The sequence below is a fragment of the Sinocyclocheilus grahami genome, unplaced genomic scaffold (assembly GCF_001515645.1).
Source record: "Sinocyclocheilus grahami isolate Dianchi unplaced genomic scaffold, SAMN03320097.WGS_v1.1 scaffold115.1, whole genome shotgun sequence".
Classification (NCBI taxonomy): Eukaryota; Metazoa; Chordata; class Actinopteri; order Cypriniformes; family Cyprinidae; genus Sinocyclocheilus; species Sinocyclocheilus grahami.
Genome location: NW_015505294.1, coordinates 976,823 through 998,060, shown reverse-complemented (window position 1 = coordinate 998,060; position 21,238 = coordinate 976,823). Strand labels below are relative to the sequence as shown.

Sequence of the window (21,238 nt, the reverse complement as noted above, 5' to 3'; positions counted from 1 at the left end):
CAAATCACAGTAAATTATCTGAATGTATTGAGAGACCTGGTCTCTCATATTAAAGGGGTCATATGATGCTATTTTAAAGATCATTATTTTGTGTATTTGGTGTAACAGAATATGTTGACATGCTTTAATGTTCAAAAAACACATTATTTTTCAAGGGCTCTTGCATTTCGAGAATGTGGCCCATGCATTTTAAGACTGTGGAAGTGGTGTCAGGCTATGGCATATAGTTAATCTCAAAACCTTAGTGTTGTCCAATCTCTGGTAAACATGTATGTGTGGCTCACTCTCCTCGCGGGCTTGGCTCTTCTCCCCGCGCTTGTGGAAACAAGGCACCGATTTAATGAAGGATCTGGCAACCCGATGAGACTCTAGTCGGGGGTGGATCAGAATGATATAATCTCTCTCTGGAGCCCCAAAAAGGCTCTTGCATTTCGAGAATGTGGCCCATGCATTTTAAGACTGTGGAAGTGGTGTCAGGCTATGGCATATAGTTAATCTCAAAACCTTAGTGTTGTCCAATCTCTGGTAAACATGTATGTGTGGCTGGAAGTGGTGTCAGGCTATGGCATATAGTTAATCTCAAAACCCTAGTGTTGTCCAATCTCTGGTAAACATGTATGTGTGGCTCACTCTCCTCGCGGGCTTGGCTCTTCTCCCCGCGCTGCTGAAAACTTTCTCCACATACTTTTTCCAGGACTGCGTGTATATGTACAGGGCTCTTGGATTTGGCATCCGATTAAATGTATACAAAAGGAAAACGCCATTCTATAGTATTGTGGACTGCTTTTTGGAGGCTGTGAAGAAACACCCGCGAAAAGCGTTTATTCATTTCGAGGGGAAGACTTACTCTTACGAGGAGGTGGATAAGGAGAGTAACAAAGTAGCGAATGCGCTGCGCTCGGAGGCTGGGCTCAGAGAAGGGGACTCGGTCGCGCTGTTCCTGGGCAACGAGCCCCGCTTCGTGTGGACCTGGCTCGGCCTGGCTAAGCTCGGCTGTCCCGCAGCACTCCTGAACTTCAACATCAGATCCAGATCACTCCTCCACTGCTTCTCCTGCTGCGGCGCGAAAGTGCTCATAGCAGCTGCTGGTGAGATCTATGTAGGCTACTGTCACTAGAGATGCTATGCATGCATGAAGGGGCTACTGTAGCATCGGAATGTCATGTTGTGAGGCCTTTTGCACTCATCCCCAACCTTTTTCTAAATGCGTGCATGCTTTTGAGAGATACTTGGCTTTCTTAAACATATAAAACAGAAATTATGACTTTTAAAAAAAGATTAGAACTGTCAAAAAAGAATTACTTCCGCGATAAAGCAGATGTTGTGTTGTATTTCAATTATAGTCACAATAAAAAGGGGCGTTGTTAGGTCCTGCGTGCTAATTACTGACTATATTTGTTACATCTAGCAGGGTTTCAGCTATATTATTTCTTACATAAAATGTTAATATATAAGCCTATAAAAAATATTAAGGGTTAAAATATAAAAGTGTAATAATAAAGTATTTTATTTAGTAAACTGATTAACTGGCATCTTTTTTTGCTTCAAGATATAGGCCTAGCGCGCAGTGATATTAGGACTAGGTGTTTTGCCTAATTGTTGATTTTCGTGCCACTGGAATGCTGTATTGACCAATCAGAAGGCAGCACTGGAACTTCCAGGCAGGTTTTCCCCTTTACAAAAATAACCAACTAAATAAATTGTAATAAGGAACCTGGTATCCATTAGCATATTCATCTTATTTGCAGGTGGCGCTGCTTTCAGTTCTTTTAGCTGCACAAAAACCGTCCGTTATGCTGATTGATGTCGCAAACGATCGTAATCTTTTAAATGTAATAATGTTTAACAATACTTTAGTAATAAATTCAATATAATCACAAAAAGATAGGGATGTAACGAGATCAAAATCTCACGATACGATAATATCTCAATTAGTGCTGTCAAACGATTAATCGCGATTAATCGCATCCAAAATAAAAGTTTTTTTATTACATAATATATGTGCGTGTACTTTGTACATTTATTATGTATATATAAATACAAACACATACAGCATATATTTTGAAAATATTTACGTGTATATATTTATATTCTTATAATTTATATCATATATAGATATATTTTAATATATAAACGTAACATATTTTTCTTAAATATATACATGAATATGTGTGTATATACATAATAAATGTACAAAGTACACGCACATATATTATGTAATAAAAAAACTTTTATTTTGGATGCGATTAATCATTTGACAGCACTAATTGAGATATGAAGTCCACAGTACGATATTTATTGCGATTATTTAAAAAAAGACTAATTAAAACTTGGAAAAAAAATGAAAGTTCTAAAGTTAAATTATGCTATCGAATGCACTTGAGTGTTCAAAATTAGGAGCTTCAACCCATGTTTCTAAACTAAGAAAACTTCAGTCAGAAAAAAGACTTCTACCTGAACTTTAAAAGGGACTCAACCCTCTTACTGTCTCAGTCTAAATTACATTCACACTGGTGTTTTAGGAAGCCAAACAAATCAGAATATTATAATAATAATAACGACAACAATTTTATATTATTATTATTCCTATGCCGCAATAGCCATATATTGTAAAACAATTGCACTGTAAAATAAATGAATATGAATATTTCATAGGTATATTATTTTTGCTTTACACTACAGTAGGGAAATTACAATCCAGCTTCAATGAAAACAGGTTTACAAAAACGCATCTCTACAAATCTAGAGAAATGCTGTAATCATCTGAAGCGAAAATAAAGCCTAACTGGTGGCCGTTGCGATCCCAAACGCGTGCTAAACTCACAGCACATGCAGTAAACGAGTTATACTGCATTCATTCATTCATTCATTCATTCATTCATTCAGTGTGAACGGAGCCGTTCTGAGGCGCGGAAAACAGAGGATCACGAGCTGATCGCCTGAACGAAATGCGCGCTTCGCTTTGAAACACGCAGCAAAAACAGACTTGAAGGAATTAAAGGGGTAGTTCACCCAAAAATTTAAATGTGATGTTTATCTGCTTACCCCCAGGCCATCCAAGATGTAGGTGACTTTGTTTCTTAAGTAGAACACGTTTGATAATTTGTAACTCCAACCGTTGCAGTCTGTCAGTCGTATAATGCATGGCAATGATAACAAAATCTATGAGAGTAAAAAAAAAACATGCACAGACAAATCCAAATTAAACCCTGCGGCTCGTAACGACACATTGATGTCCTAAGACATGAAACGATCGGTTTGTGCCAGAAACCGAACAGTATTTATATCATTTTTTACCTCTAATACACCACTATGTCCAACTGACTTTGGGCGCGCACGGCTTCCGGTGTGTGAGGTGTGTACGCACTCTGGCGTAGTTTACGCAAGCGCCGGAAGTGATCTTTCGCGCGTATACTTTATTCATTGTTTACACAGTGCACAGTCATTGTAGGTACGACGGCTAATCAAAATGGTACTTACTTGCGCTTATCCGGATTGTTCAAACTGACTTAAAACTAAAAGATTACATTCTCTCGCGCGAACTCATTCGGCAGTGGTGACTTTCCACGTTATACCAACTGCTTAGCCTGCTCGCCTGAAGATATGGTTGATTGCTCTTCGGCTGGATATCAACACACCCATCAACGTAAACTACGCCAGAGCGCATACACACCTCACGCACTGGAAGCTGTGCGTGCGCCCAAAGACAGTTGGACATAGTGGTGTATTAGAGGTAAAAAAATGATATAAATACTGTTCGGTTTCTCGCACAAACCGATCGTTTCATGTCTTAGGACATCAATGTGTCGTCACGAGCCGCAGGGTTTAATTTGGATTTGTCTGTGCATGTTTTTTTTACTCTCATAAATTTTGTTACCATTGCCATGCATTATACGACTGATAGACTGCAACGTTTGGGCTTAAAAATTATAATTTGTGTTCTACTGAAGAAACAAAGTCACCTACATCTCGGATGCCCTGGGGGTAAGCAGATAAACGTCAAATTTTCATTTTTGGATGAACTATCCCTTTAAGCCATATTGTGCTTTCGGTTTTAGTTCGTTTGACAGATACTCTGCCAAAGCATAATGGCCCAAAACTCAACTTTAAAGACCTTTTGTTAGAATAAGAAGTTTACATTTTGAAAACTACACTTTTTGCCTGGAAGACCAATTGTTTCGTATAGTGATAACTGCCTCGATATTATCGTGGTCACATGACGATATTGATAATACCTTTACATCCCTACAAAAAGAGGTTTGCAGCCCAAATTGTTTACCATTTACTGCACTTTGTTATTCTTCTATTTATTTACCTCTAAATCTATCATGTTCTCAGGAAATAGCTTACTTTCGAGTTGAAAATATTAACCGGTGGATAATATGAAAAAAGAGCACATTAATGAAGCTGTGCTTGAGCCCCACTTACGGGTTTAAGTGGAACACAAGACAAAAGTTTGAGAAGCACTGGCCTAGAGAACTCAAGCACATGCTGCGCATGTAAAAACCAGCCTGTTTCTTTGGGAACCGATATCTGGAAGACTTTTGCATGATATCAGAAACTGCTTTGGTAAATGTTTAATAAGATTTTTTTAAATCATTGGAAATCAACAATTTATCTCTGAATTATTGTAATCATACAGGTGTGTCAGTAACTGTAGAGTTTTGCAGTGAAGTTTTTCTCTTGCAGAGCTTCGTGATGCTGTTGAGGAGATATTGCCGACACTGAAAGAAAAGGGGATAACTGTATACCTCCTGTCGGATGAGTGCACTACAGACGGCATTCAGTGTATCGGTCAAGCCATCACCAAAGCTTCAGATACGCCTCTGTCCCCGTCTCTCAGGTCCAACATTCATATCAGGACTACAGCACTGTATATCTACACTTCCGGCACTACAGGTATCTGGCAAGGCCACATGTAGTGGTTTATGTCATATTTATTGTTATATTCCATTCAATAGCATATTGAAGCAGGCCGATACTGCTGATTTAAAAAAAAAAAATACATTTGTGCATTTGGCAGATGCTTATCCAAAGCAACTTAAATTGCATGCATGTTCTTGATTTCCTTGGGAATTGAACTCATGACCTTGGTGTTGCTACAGTAGTGCCATGCTCTACGGTTTGAGCTACGGGAAGGCTGTATAATTGTAGTGTTTCAAAATAGTAAATTTAAAAAATGTGACAATACCAGCATTTTGAGCACTATTGAGCAGATTGTTAAACACCTCTGATTGGCCATTGTGTGCACGCACTCAACAGATATGTCTGTGATTGACTACAATAATCATCGCTTCACGCTCTTCACCGAACGCTTACACAGATACACACGGGAGCGTTTAAAAGCCGCATCTGTCAGCCTGATCATTGTAGCCAATCACATACATATCTGTTGAGTGTGTGAAAACAATGGCCAATCAGTGGTGAAGAATCCGGTCAAAATGCTAGCGGGAAATGCTGGTATCGTCACATTTTTGAAATTTCAGTACCAACGTTGGTACTTTTGGCAACACTAATTCGAATCTTTTTAGCAATTGGAATATGACTCACTGATTCAAAACTGTTCTTGACAAGTGAGCCACATACCATTACTTACAAAATTATTTTTTAAAAATTAACCAAAAATCATGCAGTGTGTAGGCCTTGTGAGATTAAAATCAGGTCAATTACTTGTGAATATGGAGATTTTAAAAATAAAATAAAGCAACCAAGTTAAAAAAAAAAATAATAATAATAATTTGGCTGTTGTGTTTTTTAGTTAATGGAATCATTAAAGAGATTGTTCACCCAAAAATAAAAATTCCATCATTGTTTACTCAGCCTCAGGTTGTTCAAAACCTGCACAAGTTGCGGAGAACAAAAGATATTTTGAAGAATGTTGGTAGCCAAAATGCGTTTGGTTCCCATTGACTTCCATTGTAAAAAAAAATACTATGAAGGTCAATAGAGATCAACAACTGTTTGGTTACCAACATTCTTCAAGATATCATCTTTTGTGTTTAACAAAGAAATTCATACAGGTTTGGAACAACTTGAGGGTGAGTAAACAAAGACAGAATTTAAATTTTTGGGAGATCTGTCTCTTTAAGGAAGCAGAAAAATCCACTGAAATACTATATATATATTCAAAGCATACTTTTAATTGGATTTTCATGCTAAAATCTTTTATCTTCAGGTCATGAAGGAAGGATTGGAATGGCAGCTGTAAAGCTGAAAGAAGGCAGAGAGTTTGACTGCATCAACACTTGCAGTGTTTTGGTGAACTATCTTCCAGTGTACGCCAGACCTCGATTCATCCGAATTCAGGTTTGATGAAAACTTACCTCTATATATATGAATCCTGCTTGTCCTCTACCGTCTCTCTCCGACACTCACCAACAATACATTTGTTTTTCAGAATTCCTTGGACGTCACAGGAACTTTCAAGATGAAGAAAGTGAAGCTGGTGGAGGAGGGCTTTGACCCGACCTTAATACGAGATCCTCTCTACTTCCTGGAGCTGACGCAAAAGAAATACATTCCACTCTCTCAGGAAATTCACAAGTCGATCCTGTCGCAGGAAATTAAACTGTAAAAATCCATAGAATAAGCTAACGGTACAACTTTGAAATCTACTAACCAGTAGTTACCCACTAATCTCAGGGAAAACAAGTGATTACGGTGAATGATTTTAACCTTTTGAGCAGTACAATCCACTGTTTTACATTAGTACTTTATGAAGTGTGCCTTATTACTTAACCTTTTAATAATTTTAATTTATAATCATCTCAACCTGCAGTTAAATAGACTCTAATAAGATTGTGGTACACTAAATTGACTTTATATAATAGTATATACTACAACTTTAACTCTCAAAGCAGAGATTCTCAACTGCCTCATGGTTCGTAGAGATAAACAGTTTATTATATGTATTTGCCATTTATGTAGCAAAATAGGCACAAAAGGCTTCCCATACAGCGTATTTAGCTAAATTCAAAGGCCGTGTCCAATCAAACGCTATGGTATTTTGCCGCAAATTTGTCGCACAAATTTACATTTATTTGAATGACATTTTTTTTCTTTAGTACAATAATTGTGGTTCTGATTCACCACTTGCCACAAACCAGTTGAGAGTCACTGCTTTGATTCATCTTGCTGACACAATGGCTTTTAAGAAATCCGGTCGCTGGTTTTCTCAATGCTCTTGTGTCTGCTGGTCAAGAGACTCTAATCAGCGGCAGTATGTTTAAGTAGGTGAAAGGGCAAAATTCATGACCTCCCGTCCCATCAACCTCTGAGCTCAAAAAATAAACATTTCTACAAAACACAAACCCAACTGAACCGGTTTCATTCTGTACCCAATACCGGGGTCATTGACATCGTTCCCATTTCACAATCGTCAAGATTATCCAACACCGCATCAGTGAAGCACTAAAAACTATTTTGTTTTTTTACTTTAAAAATTAATTTATTAATACAGTTGTATACTTAGAAATGTGCTGCAAAGAAAAAAAGAGAGAACGAATATCGCCACACAAAGTAAAGAAACTAAACCCGGGATGAAGCCGCGTCGTCATATCAAAACAAAGTCGTACTGATGTGCCTTAATAAACTGTCTATTAGTACAAAAATACATTTCAGGGCACACAATACAGCATCCAGTATCACAAATAAAGTCGGGGTCCGACCACCAACGCGGACCCTTCTGAAGTACAGAGTCCTTAAATTATTCAAACGGAGCACTTTTCTAGTTTGTAAATAATAAAAATGTTTCTGTAACTGTTAAAAATGCCATTACGTAGTGTTTTGTATATATGCTGTTGGTATAAAAGATAACGTCCTTTTCCGTTGCATTTATTTTGTAATTTTTCAAATTCGCTTCAGTTTTTTTCTCCGTAGTGCTAAGGTAAATTCCAAAGCTCAGAAGTATAACCGGAATACAAACATAACCAATGTTATAGTTTTCCTTTTTTTTTTTTTGTTAAGAAATTTTTTCCATGTTAGGTTTTTATACAAAATAAAGATGTACAAAAGGTCATTTACAGCGAACCAAGGCCATATGCTAGCACAATATATACAGCTGTAATTGAAACACGTTCTTGTATATTCTTTGACTTCATATGCATAGCAGTGAGAAAGCGGACCTGTTGATCAGACTTCATTGTGTGCTAAATATCCCGCTTCATTACGGTGGGAGAGTTTCGTGTCCTTCCCTCTGTAACAGAAATTCGACGTCTTTCGGGTCAAAGTAACAAAACAACAAAAAAATGCAGATAAGGCATCACTGCTTGCAGTGTATGATGGGTAGGTTTGTGTACTCAACTTAGTAGCAGGCGTTTGGACCTGAGTCATAGCACATGCATAGATCTCTAGACAGCAGGAGTTTCGGAAAACCACAGTCAGTGTTTATCGACGCTAGAAAAAATCGCTTCAAAACCAGAGAGCAGAAAAAGAGCCCATTTTTTTCGTTTTTAGCCAGAGAGAAGTCCATGAGCAGACGAGTGCAAAAGTCACATTCCTTCAATAATCAGTTCTTCACTTCAGAAAGTCTCAATTGTTCTTCATTCTCTACAAACCGACATGCTTTCCAGATCCGTGAAAATCAATTACAGCGTTCCACGAAAAACACACGACCTCGCAAACAAAAAAAGCTCTGCATACATGGACTTTTCTGTTTGGGAGCACATTGGTAGGATTCACTTGTTTTACGTAAAATGACTTCATTTTTCCATCTATTGTTTTTCCGGTTCCGTTCAAGACTTCTAATTATTTGGAGAAAAAGACGCTACAAATGTCAAAAATGGGAGAAATCTTTCCGACTGTCTGTGGCACAGGTCATGCATTCCATTAGCAGTTCGATTTCAGTAATTTATTTATTCAGTAATTTTTTGCAATTCTTCAAGCACCAAAAGCTAAAGAAAAAGGGAGGGGGGGAGAGAGAAGGAAAACAAAGGGAATAGTAAAAGGAGCGCTCTGTAGTACTGTGCCATCAGTGCTGTTCTCAAAGAGATTTTTTGGGCACGCCGCTTCAGCCCATCAAAGAAAAGATGGAAGAATGAATACTTCATAAAGTGGTGCAAATCCCTCCTCCTGAGTAGAAGAGCTGGAGAAGGGTCCATGCGCTGACGTTCAGTAACAGACCAGCTGTTGCGCTCTTCAGAAGTGGTCGATCAGCACGGACACACAGTTGGCGCCCACCAGGTAATTGGGGTCTCCTGGTAGACACTTGTTTTGCCAGCATTTGGGGTCACCTGTGGACAGATCAACAGGAGGAACATCATGAGGAATATGCTATAAGACAACATCATAATCTAAAAATTCAGATTTTTCTATTCACACTAAAAATTATGATAAATTATGATTAAAAAGAAAAAGGCATTAGGTTTGCTGTGGCCGTTTGTAGGGCTGCACAATTTAGCCCAAAATTGCATTATATAAAATATATAATAATATAGGTTCCATTCACTGAATTAGTTAACATGAGCTAATAATAAAAAATACTTCTAAAATATTTATAAATCATAATTTCAACTTTTACATATGTTATTACAATCAAATCCAACATGAACTAACAATGAACAGTTATATTTTTATTAACTAACTTCAACAAAAATGAATAAATACTGTAGCAAAGCATTATTGTTAATGCATTAACTAATGGGACCTTATTGTAAATTGTTACCAAAGTATAATTATAATAATAATTATTATTACTAAATAGAAATAATTAAACAAAATGAGAAATGAAACTTTTATATTCTCTGTAAAATATAAATAAGTAATAATAATAATTTGTCTTGCTCACAGGTAACAGAACATCGTGCCATGCTTCATTCTGAAACACGCAGCACATATATTTTTAATTAATTAAAATCACAGCCTGTGTGATTAGGGTTTTATTTGGATTAATCATGTAGCCTTAGTTCACACTGCAGCTAAATTCAGTTTTTTCAATACTCATTTTTGGCTGCTTAATACTGTTCTGTATACACACTGTTCGATTAATTCGGGTAGTGACAAATTAATTTGCTCCGGGAAAGACTTTCATCAAAAATAGCAATCAGGTTAATTTATTATTTACAACCACATGTCATTTAGAACCACAAGATGCCACATTATCACCATGTCAACCATCATGAGATCAGGAGTGACTCCTAATTTAAGGGATTCAGTTTTGCAAATAACCTAAATATGGTTTTGATTCCCTGAACCGAATGACTCTGTTTGGACAGGCCCTATTCACACTGCAGCTAAATTCTGTCACTCCCCTTTGGAGCACTTAATCCAGTTCTGTTCACACACAGAATTTGGTTATGGGTAGGGATGGGTATCATTAAGGTTTTAACGGTATTACCGATACTACTTATCGATTCGGTACTTTAACGGTATTCTTATCGGTACTTTTTGTTTTATATATATATATATATATATATATATATAGATAGATAGATAGATATGACAAATTAAGATCTGAATTAACATGGCTTTATATTCTGAAATGTAAAATAAATATTTAATGAAGTGAATATAAAACATCAATTTGTAAATGCACCAGTGTGCAGTAAGAACATGAACAAAGAAACAAAGTAAAACAAACTGACAAATAAAAGCTATGACGTTATTCAGATTAAGAGCAGATTTGCATTTTGAAGGCCCAAGTGCCAGTCTGTCACTTTAAGACAATATATTGACACACATCGGATTTTGTTCTCCTCCACTTAAGACATAAACTGTGTTTAAGTAAATACTCTCCAAGCCGGCCATTTTGACATTTGTGTGTGTATTTGATCGTTTGGACATGCGCCTGAAGCTCAAAGTGTAATTTGTTTGTCCGTTTTGGAGCGCGCCGCACGCACACATTTCAGCTTGAGGAACAGTGTCTCTTGTGCGGATTGTGCTTTCAACATTTTATCATCAAACATGTCCCGCAATTTAGCAACAGTAAAGACGGCATCTTACAACAATCACTGACTGAGCTGATTCTGACGTTAAGTTTGGGTTTTAGGGCGGAACGAATGCGCGCCGCTGTGAAGGGAAAGAAGTTGCGCAAGACGAAACGCAGCTAGTTTTTAATAGCTTTACCTCATGTCTTCTTTTGTATAATCCTTAGAAGCCAAAATCGAAATAAAATAATAAAATTAGCTTAATAAAACAGCCACAGGCCTAAAGTGTAAGCAGATGTTTGAATGTTTAGTTCTCTCTTCTATCATAATTAAACAGGGCTTTCATGTTGCGCGTGCTGAAGCTCCTCCGCGTGGGTGCGATCTCGCTTCTGAATTGCGAATAGCAAAAATGCATCATAGACAAATGTTTGAAAAACAGCTGGCGACTCTGGTGAGATAGAATTGGCAAGATAATGTGTATATATAGCAAATAATAAATGTATGTGTGTTTTATTAATTTCTCCAGTACCGATAGCAGAACCGTTAACGTCAGAGCTTATCGATACTCCGGTCTTTCATAATTTAGCCCCAGGACCGATTAAATACCGGGTTTCGGTACCCATCCCTAGTTACGGGTGTGAAAACCAAATTCATTTTTGAAAAACAAGGTTACAAACGCGAAACCAAGATTTGCTGGCATCCACCTTTCTTGTTTACAGCCAGAAGGCACCACATTACCACCATGCCGAAATTAGGAGTGACTCCTGTATTCGTACACAATAATTTAGCAGATTCAGTCCTGGAAATGAAATTAAATGTGGTTTTAAATCCAAAATTTTCCCAGAGTAACCCAATTACTCCATTTAGACATGCCATTTTCACACTGCGGCTAAAATTAACAGTCACTCCTCTTTTGAACACTTAATCCAGTTCTGTTCACACAGAGATTGGTTATAAATGGGTGTCAAAACCCATCTGCAAAAATGCAGAAAAAATTGCCAATGCCAAATGGGTTCATTTGTTGGCATCCACATTTCTTATCTACAGCCATATTACCATCGTGATAACCATCACAAGATCAGGAGTGACTCCTGTATTTATACACAAAGCCAATGCTAATTTAGATGGACTCGCTCCTGATTGTCTTCCTCAAACGTGGCCATACTGAGCCCAATGATGTGTGTCAGTTCCAGTCACATTTTACAAAATTACATGGGTTAATTGTGAATGAATAAGAGCTAAAGAGACATTGAGTGCATCTGCGATTCAGACTGGTGATACATCGATGAAGCAAAGCAAGCGCACAGATCACACCGTGAAAGTGATCAGGATAACTGAGCGTGAAATGTTAATTCAGGGAACCAGAAAATGAAAGAAAATCACAAGGTGGATAGCGGTTTCCAAACAGCTTCAATACCGATCCCAAAAGACCCATCATAGGACAGAGAGAAAGGACAGCGTACCCGACGAGGAGTCGGAGGATTTTAGAGCAAAAGACCAACCATCAGGGGTCATAGATGCACAGTGTGGTAGACGCAGTTCCACGGGCTTCAGGAACTTCAGACCGTGAGGGCCGCACATCACCAGAGGACTGAGCAGAGTTTCACCTGGAAGAGCAGACAGGCTACAATAAGCTTCAGGAGCAACAGTGTGTCATTAATTCAACAACTATACCACCATTCAAAAGTTTGGGGGTCAAAAAATACTATAAAGAAGAACATTTATTATTATTACAATCCATATTTTTGTGGAAACTGATACATATATTTTCAGGATTCTTTCATAAATAGAAAGCTTAGCATAAATCATAAAAGTCATAAATAGAACAGCATTTATTTAAAATCTAATATACATATATAAATCATCTAATATATACAGTATAAATCTAATATATATATATATTTTAGGGCTGTCAATCGATTACAATTTTTTATCTAATTAATCGCATCCTTTTTCTGTGATTAATCACGATTAATTGCACACTTCATGAAATTAAGCATAGACCATTTATCTTGTTTCAAATGTTTATTTTGTCATCATTTGCTATATCCAGCAAAGTAAACCAAAAGATTGAAGGGTGATTCTCAAAAACCTATATTTTCTGCAACCTTTTTTCAAGATAAATTTAGATGTCTTTCCAAAAAAGGACACTTAGAAACTCCAAAATGACACCAAAGAACCAAATGATATAAGGAGCCCATAAATGCACATATGAAAGAAAAATAAATCTGAATTTTATAGTATGTGTACAGTGCAACACCAAAGAGCTTTTTTACATTTTAGAGAAGCCAAGTTGCGATACCGAACAGGACCACATGGAGATGCCAAAAAAAACCTAAACCAACCGACTGCTGACTGCATATATCTACTACAGTACACGGATCCATTCAGAATAACTAAACACAGCAACATAAACATGACAAATCAAAACATTATCGTGAATGTGTGTGGAAACAACGTGAATGTACAGAAATGTCTGTGCCTGTGCATAAATACAATGTGTGATCAGTGCGTCAAGTGCACTCATACACGCATTATTATAACGGACTCACGCGTGCTTACTGTACGACTTCTGTATGCCACCGCAATCGTCTTTACCTTGATTGCAGTCTTCATCCATCAAAACTTTACTAGCGAGACGGTTATCCAGTCGAGAAAACGTAGTTTGCGTCTCATCTGGCCATACAGCGGTGGGATGTGTTGACAACCCGTTCAGTCTGTACTTCACACAGTGCGCGTGACGTACGAGGGCTCGCGCTCTTCAGAGACAATCACAGAATATGACAGAGATCGTGTTTAAAAGCGAAACACAACGCAACGCGAGTCTCTGTTCTCTCTGCAATCTCTGATGTAATCAGCCTGGTTTCCTTTATATTAGCGCTGTTTTGGACGGATTGTTTGAATACATTCTCTTACTGGATCATTGGACTGAAAACTTTCCCGGAGTTTAGCAGCTTAAAATGATCTGATCGCAAGCAGAGAAGCAAAATTGGGTTAAAGGGTTAGAATAGAAATTGTGCTTCAGTAATTTTGCGTTAATTGCATTTAATTATTTTAACGCGTTAACGATTGTAAAATTAATCGCATGCGTTAACGCGTTAACGATGACAGCCCTAATATATATATTTATTTATTTTTTTTGGTAACATTATAAATTGCTTTACTGTCTCTTTTATCAATTTAATGCATCCTTGGTGAATAAAAGTACCAATTAAAAAAAATACACTTACTGACCCCAAACATAAACAAAAATGTTCATAAAACATAAAATTAAGAAATCAGGTTCAGTGTAGCAAAACATTTGTTAATATTTAATACTTTGTTTAGCGGCACTGGATTTTATGTAAACAGGTCTGTTTTTTTTATAGTTTTTATGCTGAACAATTAATTCATGCATCTAAACTTGTTTTTTCCCACTAGAGCATGACAAAAATTCAGCTTTTGTGTATTTCTTTTCTGCAGTGCACTGAACTTAATGTGAACAGCCCTTAAACCAAACTTACTGTTACCAGACAATGCTTTTCTTCATTTTTGTTCAGTCTTGCAACTTTTAACTAAGGTAGTTTTGTTCAAACATAAATTAGCTTCAAAGCTAACAAAAGTCTAAAAAGGAAAAACAAACAAACAAAAAATATACTGAAACAAAAATGAAAATAAAACAAACAAAAGTAGACGGGATTCAGACCTTTCTCTTTGTCCAGAGGGGGCAGAATGCTGTTGTCCCGGCACACTTTGAAGTAGATCTCCTGCTCCACGCTATCTGGAATCGCTCCTTGCGGGATGATAATACTGACTCCTGTCTCTATGGAACTCAACACCCCACCGTTACAATTAAAGATGCCCCGCGCAGTGGCGACCACAGTGTGACCTTCGTCTTCCACATCATCATCCAGTGCATTAGGGCTAGAAAACAGACACATGGTCATCAGTAATCTAATTATTTACCTTATTCTAAATAAGACAATATTATGATTAAGGTGTTTACATGAGTTGCTTTTAGAATATTCCTTTCATGTTCCTGTTTTACATGTTATAGTACATAAATCGATTAATGGCACACGTCATTACGTCCCAACGTAACGCCATCCGACATCCCCTCCAGAATTTCACATATAAACATATAGTTCGTTTTCGTTATGATGTTTCGTTGTTTCATTTTTAATTTTAAGTGCAGTTAATTATTTGTCATGCTAACCGTGCAAACAGTTGACGGGGTTGTTGAAGCGATACTCTTTTATTTGACGTCAAACGGTTGACCGCAGCCGTGTGTGTGTCCTACACGACGATAATAGTGTGATTACGGTGTGTACATGTCTATACTGCACTTCGAAAATGCGACTAAAATAGGAGTACTCCACATGTCTTAATTCGATTTCTGTTTACTTCAAGCATGACTTTAGCTGGATTTAAGGTCTTTGCACACTGAGTCCGAAATATTCATATGCGATTTTTCGTATTCGTCATCCTTTCCTATCAAAATGCTTGCTACGGATGCGAAAACGCAAAAAAATCGAACCTGATTCAAATTTTTTTATTGATGGATGAAAGTTTCAGAGGCAGTGTGTAAATGTGATTGACACGACATGAGGTCGTATTTATTTTTTTAATGTGCGAAAACTTTGGACTCAGTGTGCAATGACCCCACGGTAATCAAAAATCTGTTTACATGGTAGATTCTTAATCAGAGTATTGTCTTAATCGTGTTAAAATCGGAATATTGTTGTCCATGTAAACGTACTGAGTGAGTCGTTTAGTAAACAGAAGGAATAAATCCAGCTCTGGCTGATGTTCTTTCATCATCTTACCTGACAGGAATGGACTTGGGAAGGGCGTTTATGTTGTTGTGCTGATTCTTGGGCCTGTTGTCCATGGTGCGTGTGAAAGTGTCGACCCCGCTGTCGGTGTCCAGGGGCTGGGCCGAGATTTGAGGTTTCAGGTTGTTGTTCACACTGGGTTTGGACTGCGTGTCGTTGGGAAGCAGGTTGTGGTTGAATTTGGGGCTCTCGAACTTGCGCTCGAAGGGTCGGGCGGAGCTGGTGTAAGGCTTGGGGACGTAGCGGTTGTAGCTGGTAGGGACACCTAGCGTTTTGGGAGGGGCGTCCGTGCCGTTGATAGAAGACTTGGGGGGCAGGTAGCTGGTCTGGATGGGGTCGTCCCGGGCGGGAGCTCTGAGAGCCGGCAGGTCCGGTTTGGCTTTGGGAGAGCTGTGAGGATCTGGCAGCGAGTTTACTGGGAGAATAGAGAGAATGCATCCAGTTTTTGTTGTGGAGTAAAATATGATGCAATCTCATTGGTATTAGCATTGATTTCTGAAATGTTGGCAATATAAGAACACTGACAATATGGCCATACACTATGCAAGGGCGTGCTTCTTCAACTTCAGATATAAATATTATTATATTTATATGATATATTATATATAAATATTATAAATATATATATATATTTATATAAATCTATTTCTTTTTATTTCTCATAGAAAAGTCACATTTAAACTTCAACACGTTTTCATTTGCTAGTTTTTAAACGTTTTCTTAGTATATATTTTATAATTTGATCTAGATTCAAAAACTCCAAACCCCATAGGAATAATTACTATTTAGGAACTACATAGGAATGATTATTTTCATTGTTTACTTCACTTTTTTTGTAATAAATTATTGAATTATGGTGTGAAATTAATCTTACTTTTTAAAGTAGCTTTTAATAATTAATAGATTAAAGTTTATGTACTTGATTACTATACAGAAAAAAAGTACTTTATTGCGTATTATTTTCAGACATTCTGTAATTTTTTTTAAATGATGCAATAAGTGTGAAAATATTGATTGAGTGTATTCAGTTGGACATTTTATTCTAAAAATATTTAGTTTCATTATTTAGGTTGTAAAATTAATCTATAATTTTTCAGTAACATATTTCCCAAACAGACTATAGCATTTTATAGTGCATTATTTTAAGTCATTCTGCACAATTATGTGTGAAAATGATATTTGTGTGTATTTAGGATACATAAAATGCTAGCTATAATTAACCTTAAATAGACAAAGGAGTTGGGCATTTTATTCCAAAAAATACAAAATAAAAAAAATGCTTTTTTTAATTTTGTAAAATTATCCAGCTAGTGTAGAAATATTATTTGTGTGTATTTAGGATACAAAGGTGGCAGGCATTTTATTCCAAAAATGTTTAATGTAATTTATTTACCGTGTAAAAAATAATCTGCAATTTAAAAAAAACAAACATTTTCCAGTAATTAATTGTCAATGCTTCTTAAGTTTGTGTAATGTTTTCGCAAACAGACAATAGTATTTTACAATGCAGAATTTGCAGTCATTCTGCAATTTTGTAAACGTATGCAATAAGTGTGAAAATATTATTTGTGTGTATTTAGGATAAATAAAATGCTAGCTATGAAATCAGGCATTGTATTCCAAAAATGTTGCAATTTCCAAAACAGAAAGCTATCAAACACAATAGGAAATTTGAGATGTAATGAAAAAGATACTGGTGGAAATATTCATAACTGTAAGAAAAAAAGACAAGACGTCTCCTGTGATGCTTTTTTAAACACTGTTGGACATTATTATCAGACAAATTAAACTAGTAAGAGTGTACAAAAATACACATTTTCTGAAAGTCCACAAAGCCAAAAGTGCCATGGACACTCAAGACTCATTCTTACCGTCGATGTTGCTGAGTTTGGGCAGGGATGTGGGTGGAGCAGCAGGCGTGGGCTGGCTGTATGGAGCAGGTGACGGGTTGGCAGGCGGCAGGGTGTCATACCTCTTGTCCACAGGACTCACCTTCTCCACAGACTCCGTCCTGAAACAGAGAGTGTGTACGATATATACAAGAGCGCCATCAACATACAAGAGTTAACACTGTCTGTCTAGCGTGTTAGATGGTACCTGGCGAAAGGATATGCGACCTGGGGCTGAGGAGGTTTGGGCGACTCGTGAAAGCGATTGATTCCAGTGTTGGGCTGATTCATGGCCTTGTTGTCAAAGCTGCGGCGGTCAAAATATGACAGCTGCTTCCTGTAATACTCTTCATCTTCATCTGGGTCATGGTGGTTGGAGCGGACCACCTCGTCCCCTACACACGGATGAGGTTTCTGGGGCTCTGGGGCTCTAGGAGCAGAAAAAATAAATCATCAAAAGGAAAGATCTTAACTATTATGTAACATCTAACAGTATTTTCCAGAATGGAAGATCAACCAGCAGAGGGCACTACAGGATTACATTAGCATTCTCCACTAACCACTACTACTTAAAAATAGTGTCAAACTAAATCATGTAAACAATAGAATAAAAGAATGTGGTAACTTAAGACAATCCATTCAAATAGTTGATAATATTTCTGGTTTACTCCACAGTTCACAGGCTCTCTGGCTAATGAATTCCCATGACTTCTCCAGTCAATTCAGATCCTTTTACTATAAATAAAGGCTCTGTTGACGTTTGTAGGTGAACATACATACTACTACTGCACAAAGGTTTGGGGCTGGTAAGATTTTATTTAAAGAAATTAATTGTTTTATTCAGCAAGGTTACATATTAAATGATCAAAAGTGACAAGACATTAATAATGACAAATAACGTTTTTAAATAGATGTTGTTCTTTTCAACCTTCCATCCATCAAAGAATTGTCAAAAAAGTTTACACAGCAGAACTGCTTTCAACAAAGTGTCGTTTTACTCTAGAATTAGATTTTTTTTCATTTTAAAGCTTTAGTAAGTTAGTTTGTCATTTTTTGGCAGGTTTTGTTCTTAAATGTCTAGACGTGTTTATTGTTTTTAATGTTTTCATTCATTTTTAAGTTCTAGTTATTTTAGTACATCAAGTTAAACTAACTGAATTTTTTTTTACATTTTATTTCAGTTAACATTTTATTTTATTAGCAATGAAAATGTTTCATGGTTTAGTCTTAGTTAACTGTAATAACCCTGTTTCAAAATTGATCATCAGAAATGTTTCTTGAGCAGCAGATCAGCATAATGATTTCTGAAGGATCACGTGACACTGAAGACTGGCGTAATGATGCTGAAAATTCAGCTTTGATCACAGGAATAAATTATATTTTAAAATATATTAAATTGAAAACTGTTGTTTTAAATTTCAATAATATTTGACAATTTTACAATTTTTACTGTACAATTTTTGAACAAATAAATGCAGCCTTGGTGAGCATAAGACACTTTCATGTAAAACATTTTAAACAATCTCACAGAGCCCAAACTTTTGAACGGTACAGTAAGTATGTGGTTGTACCTGTAAGAGTGTTTCTCCTGCTCCAGGTTGCTGAGAGAGTTGGCTTTAAGCACAGGACCAGGTGTGCTCACAGGTTTTGGGAGATCTGTGGGCTGAAGAAGAAAGTGCATCCATTCTGTCAACAACACACATTTACATACCCTTCTTGTCCGTGCAAAAGTTGACACTGCAATATTAAGTCATGTTTAAATTATTACCAACAAAGCCCTCAATGGAAAACTCTAGGTTAAATGTGACCCTGGACCACAAAACCAGTCATAAGTCGCACGGGTATACTTGCAGCATTAGCCAACATTACATTGTATTGGATGAAAATGAAAAATGTTTCTTTTATGCCAAAAATCATTAGGATATTAAGTAAAGATCATGTTCCATGAAGATATTTTGTAAATTTCCTACCATAAATATATCAAAACTTAAATTTTTGATTAGTAATATGCATTGCTAAGAACTTCATTTGAACAACTTCAAAGGCGATTTTCTCAATATGTAGATTTTTTTTGCACCCTCAGATCCAGATTATATCTCGGCCAAATTATTGTCCTGTCCTAACAAACATACATCAATGGAAAGCTTATTTATTCAGCTTTCGGATGATGTATAAATCTCAATTTCCAAAAATTGACCCTTATGACTGGTTTTGTGGTCCAAGGTCACATACATCAAAGGGACAGAAACGTACCCTAATTCCTGTTACTTCCGGCATATCCTTGGCTCGGTCAACAGACACGGAGCGCTTGTTCTCGAACATTTTGACCCGGTTGAGCACAGACTGGGGCTTCATGGCAGGGTCTTCATCGTCGTCATCATCCCTGGGGGGAGGCGGCAATGGTTTGGGAGCTGCAGGGTGAGGCGGATCTCCTGAAGACAAGACGGCCTCGGGTTTGGGGGGCGGAGCGGGAGGTTCAGAGTTCATCACGGGCTCGTGCGGTGCTGCTTTATACGCTCGGTTCGGCACTCCAGGGTTGTACGAGGGTCTCATTGCAGCGTCGCCGTAATACTGCTTGGGCGGATCAGGGGAGCGATGCGCATTGCCTGGGAATCCATGCGGATCAGACACGAAGGGTGAGCGGGCGTCGTAGGAGACTGGAGGAGGCGGCTCTTCGTAGCGAGCAGGGGCGTGTTTGGCGTGCTGCGGCCGGTTATCGTAGCTCATTGGGGACACACCATCATATTGGGACTGAGGGGGGCTGAAATCCCTGGTTGGACAGTCCTCGTATGGAGAGCGGGGTCTGTACCCCAGTGGAGGAGGAGGCGGCTTGTGGGCCTGAGCGTAGCCGGACGTGGGCGGCGGTTGGGGTGAAGTCTGCTGCTGGTCGTAAGGGGGCCACTGCTCGTTGTAGTGAGGCACACGGCTGTCGTAGTGCAGGTGCGGGTCGTAATTGTGAGGCTTTGGTTGTGCATAGCCGCCACCGTCGTAGCCATAAGGCGGGTGCTCGTACTGGCGGTATGGCTGTTGGTCCTGGTAGACAGGCTGGTGGCTGTAGGAGAGCGAGGTGGGGGGGCCTAAAGGCTGCTGCTGGGGAGGGGGAGGCTTCACGCCGTGGTTCACTCGCACCGCCTCATCCACGCTGTACAGATCCTTTTTATACATCTGTGAGGGACAAAACGTCAGCTGTGAGAGCTGGTTTGACTGAAAAGGCTCAATCGGGATACGAACATTTTGCAAAACAACCCCAGTCGCTAGAGTTAATGAAACAGACCTGAGAACTTTTTAAAGGTAAAAAAAAAAAAACAGGCAAAATATTTCAAATAGCTGTAATGAAATATTTAAGTACTAGATTAGCATTTCCTTCAGTGCTTGCAAGGCAGTAAAAAAAAAAAGGTATGTATGATTTTAGGTTCATCAACGTGAACCAATGAAAATAACATAAGCTGACAATACAGTCAATTTTTCTAACAGAAACAGTTATATAAAATATAATGCATATGGTTACAACAAAAAAAAATATTTGAAGGACAGAAATATTAAAATAAGCTCAGTTTTTACATTTTAAACTTAAATATATAATGAATAGATTCCTAACCTATAAAAAAAAAAAAAATTTTTTTTTTTTTTAAAAAATGTGGTTTTTTTTCCAAAGTCAATGGGAAATTTTTTT

The 21,238-nt window shown here is 37.6% G+C and overlaps 2 protein-coding genes across 11 annotated transcripts in view; one reads left to right on the top strand and one right to left on the bottom strand.

Annotated features, from left to right (window-relative positions):
* The first annotated feature begins 164 nt into the window (after positions 1-164).
* On the top strand, positions 165-7,310 carry LOC107589350 (very long-chain acyl-CoA synthetase-like). The gene is made up of 5 exons (XM_016277764.1): positions 165-213; positions 560-1,088; positions 4,690-4,899; positions 6,176-6,306; positions 6,398-7,310. The coding sequence occupies exons 2-5, from the start codon at positions 614-616 to the stop codon at positions 6,572-6,574; spliced, it is 993 nt and encodes a 330-aa protein (XP_016133250.1). The 5' UTR covers positions 165-213; positions 560-613; the 3' UTR covers positions 6,575-7,310.
* Positions 7,311-7,830: 520 nt separating this feature from the next.
* Positions 7,831-21,238, bottom strand: part of tjp1b (tight junction protein 1b) — a 139,139-nt gene continuing 125,731 nt past the window's right edge. For 7 of the 10 annotated variants that reach the window (XM_016277724.1, XM_016277729.1, XM_016277726.1 and 4 more), the window contains 8 exons: positions 19,819-20,730; positions 19,137-19,228; positions 17,774-17,995; positions 17,548-17,687; positions 15,668-16,091; positions 14,548-14,765; positions 12,326-12,469; positions 7,831-9,230 (listed from right to left, as the gene is read on the bottom strand). In XM_016277724.1, the coding sequence (XP_016133210.1) occupies positions 9,136-9,230; positions 12,326-12,469; positions 14,548-14,765; positions 15,668-16,091; positions 17,548-17,687; positions 17,774-17,995; positions 19,137-19,228; positions 19,819-20,730 (2,247 nt within the window). In that variant the 3' untranslated portion in view covers positions 7,831-9,135. The remainder of the gene's footprint in view (positions 9,231-12,325; positions 12,470-14,547; positions 14,766-15,667; positions 16,092-17,547; positions 17,688-17,773; positions 17,996-19,136; positions 19,229-19,818; positions 20,731-21,238) is intronic. The other 3 variants (XM_016277728.1, XM_016277733.1, XM_016277727.1) reach the window with 2 other exon arrangements.

What these genes read in the sequence shown, in the direction of transcription:
- LOC107589350 (XM_016277764.1), top strand. Translation starts at nt 614, where the DNA reads ATGTATGTGTGGCTCACTCTCCTCGCGGGCTTGGCTCTTCTCCCCGCG. An exon ending in AGTGCTCATAGCAGCTGCTG is followed by an intron (nt 1,089 to 4,689) that starts GTGAGATCTATG and finishes TTTCTCTTGCAG; the next exon opens with AGCTTCGTGATGCTGTTGAG. An exon ending in CTACACTTCCGGCACTACAG is followed by an intron (nt 4,900 to 6,175) that starts GTATCTGGCAAG and finishes TTTTATCTTCAG; the next exon opens with GTCATGAAGGAAGGATTGGA.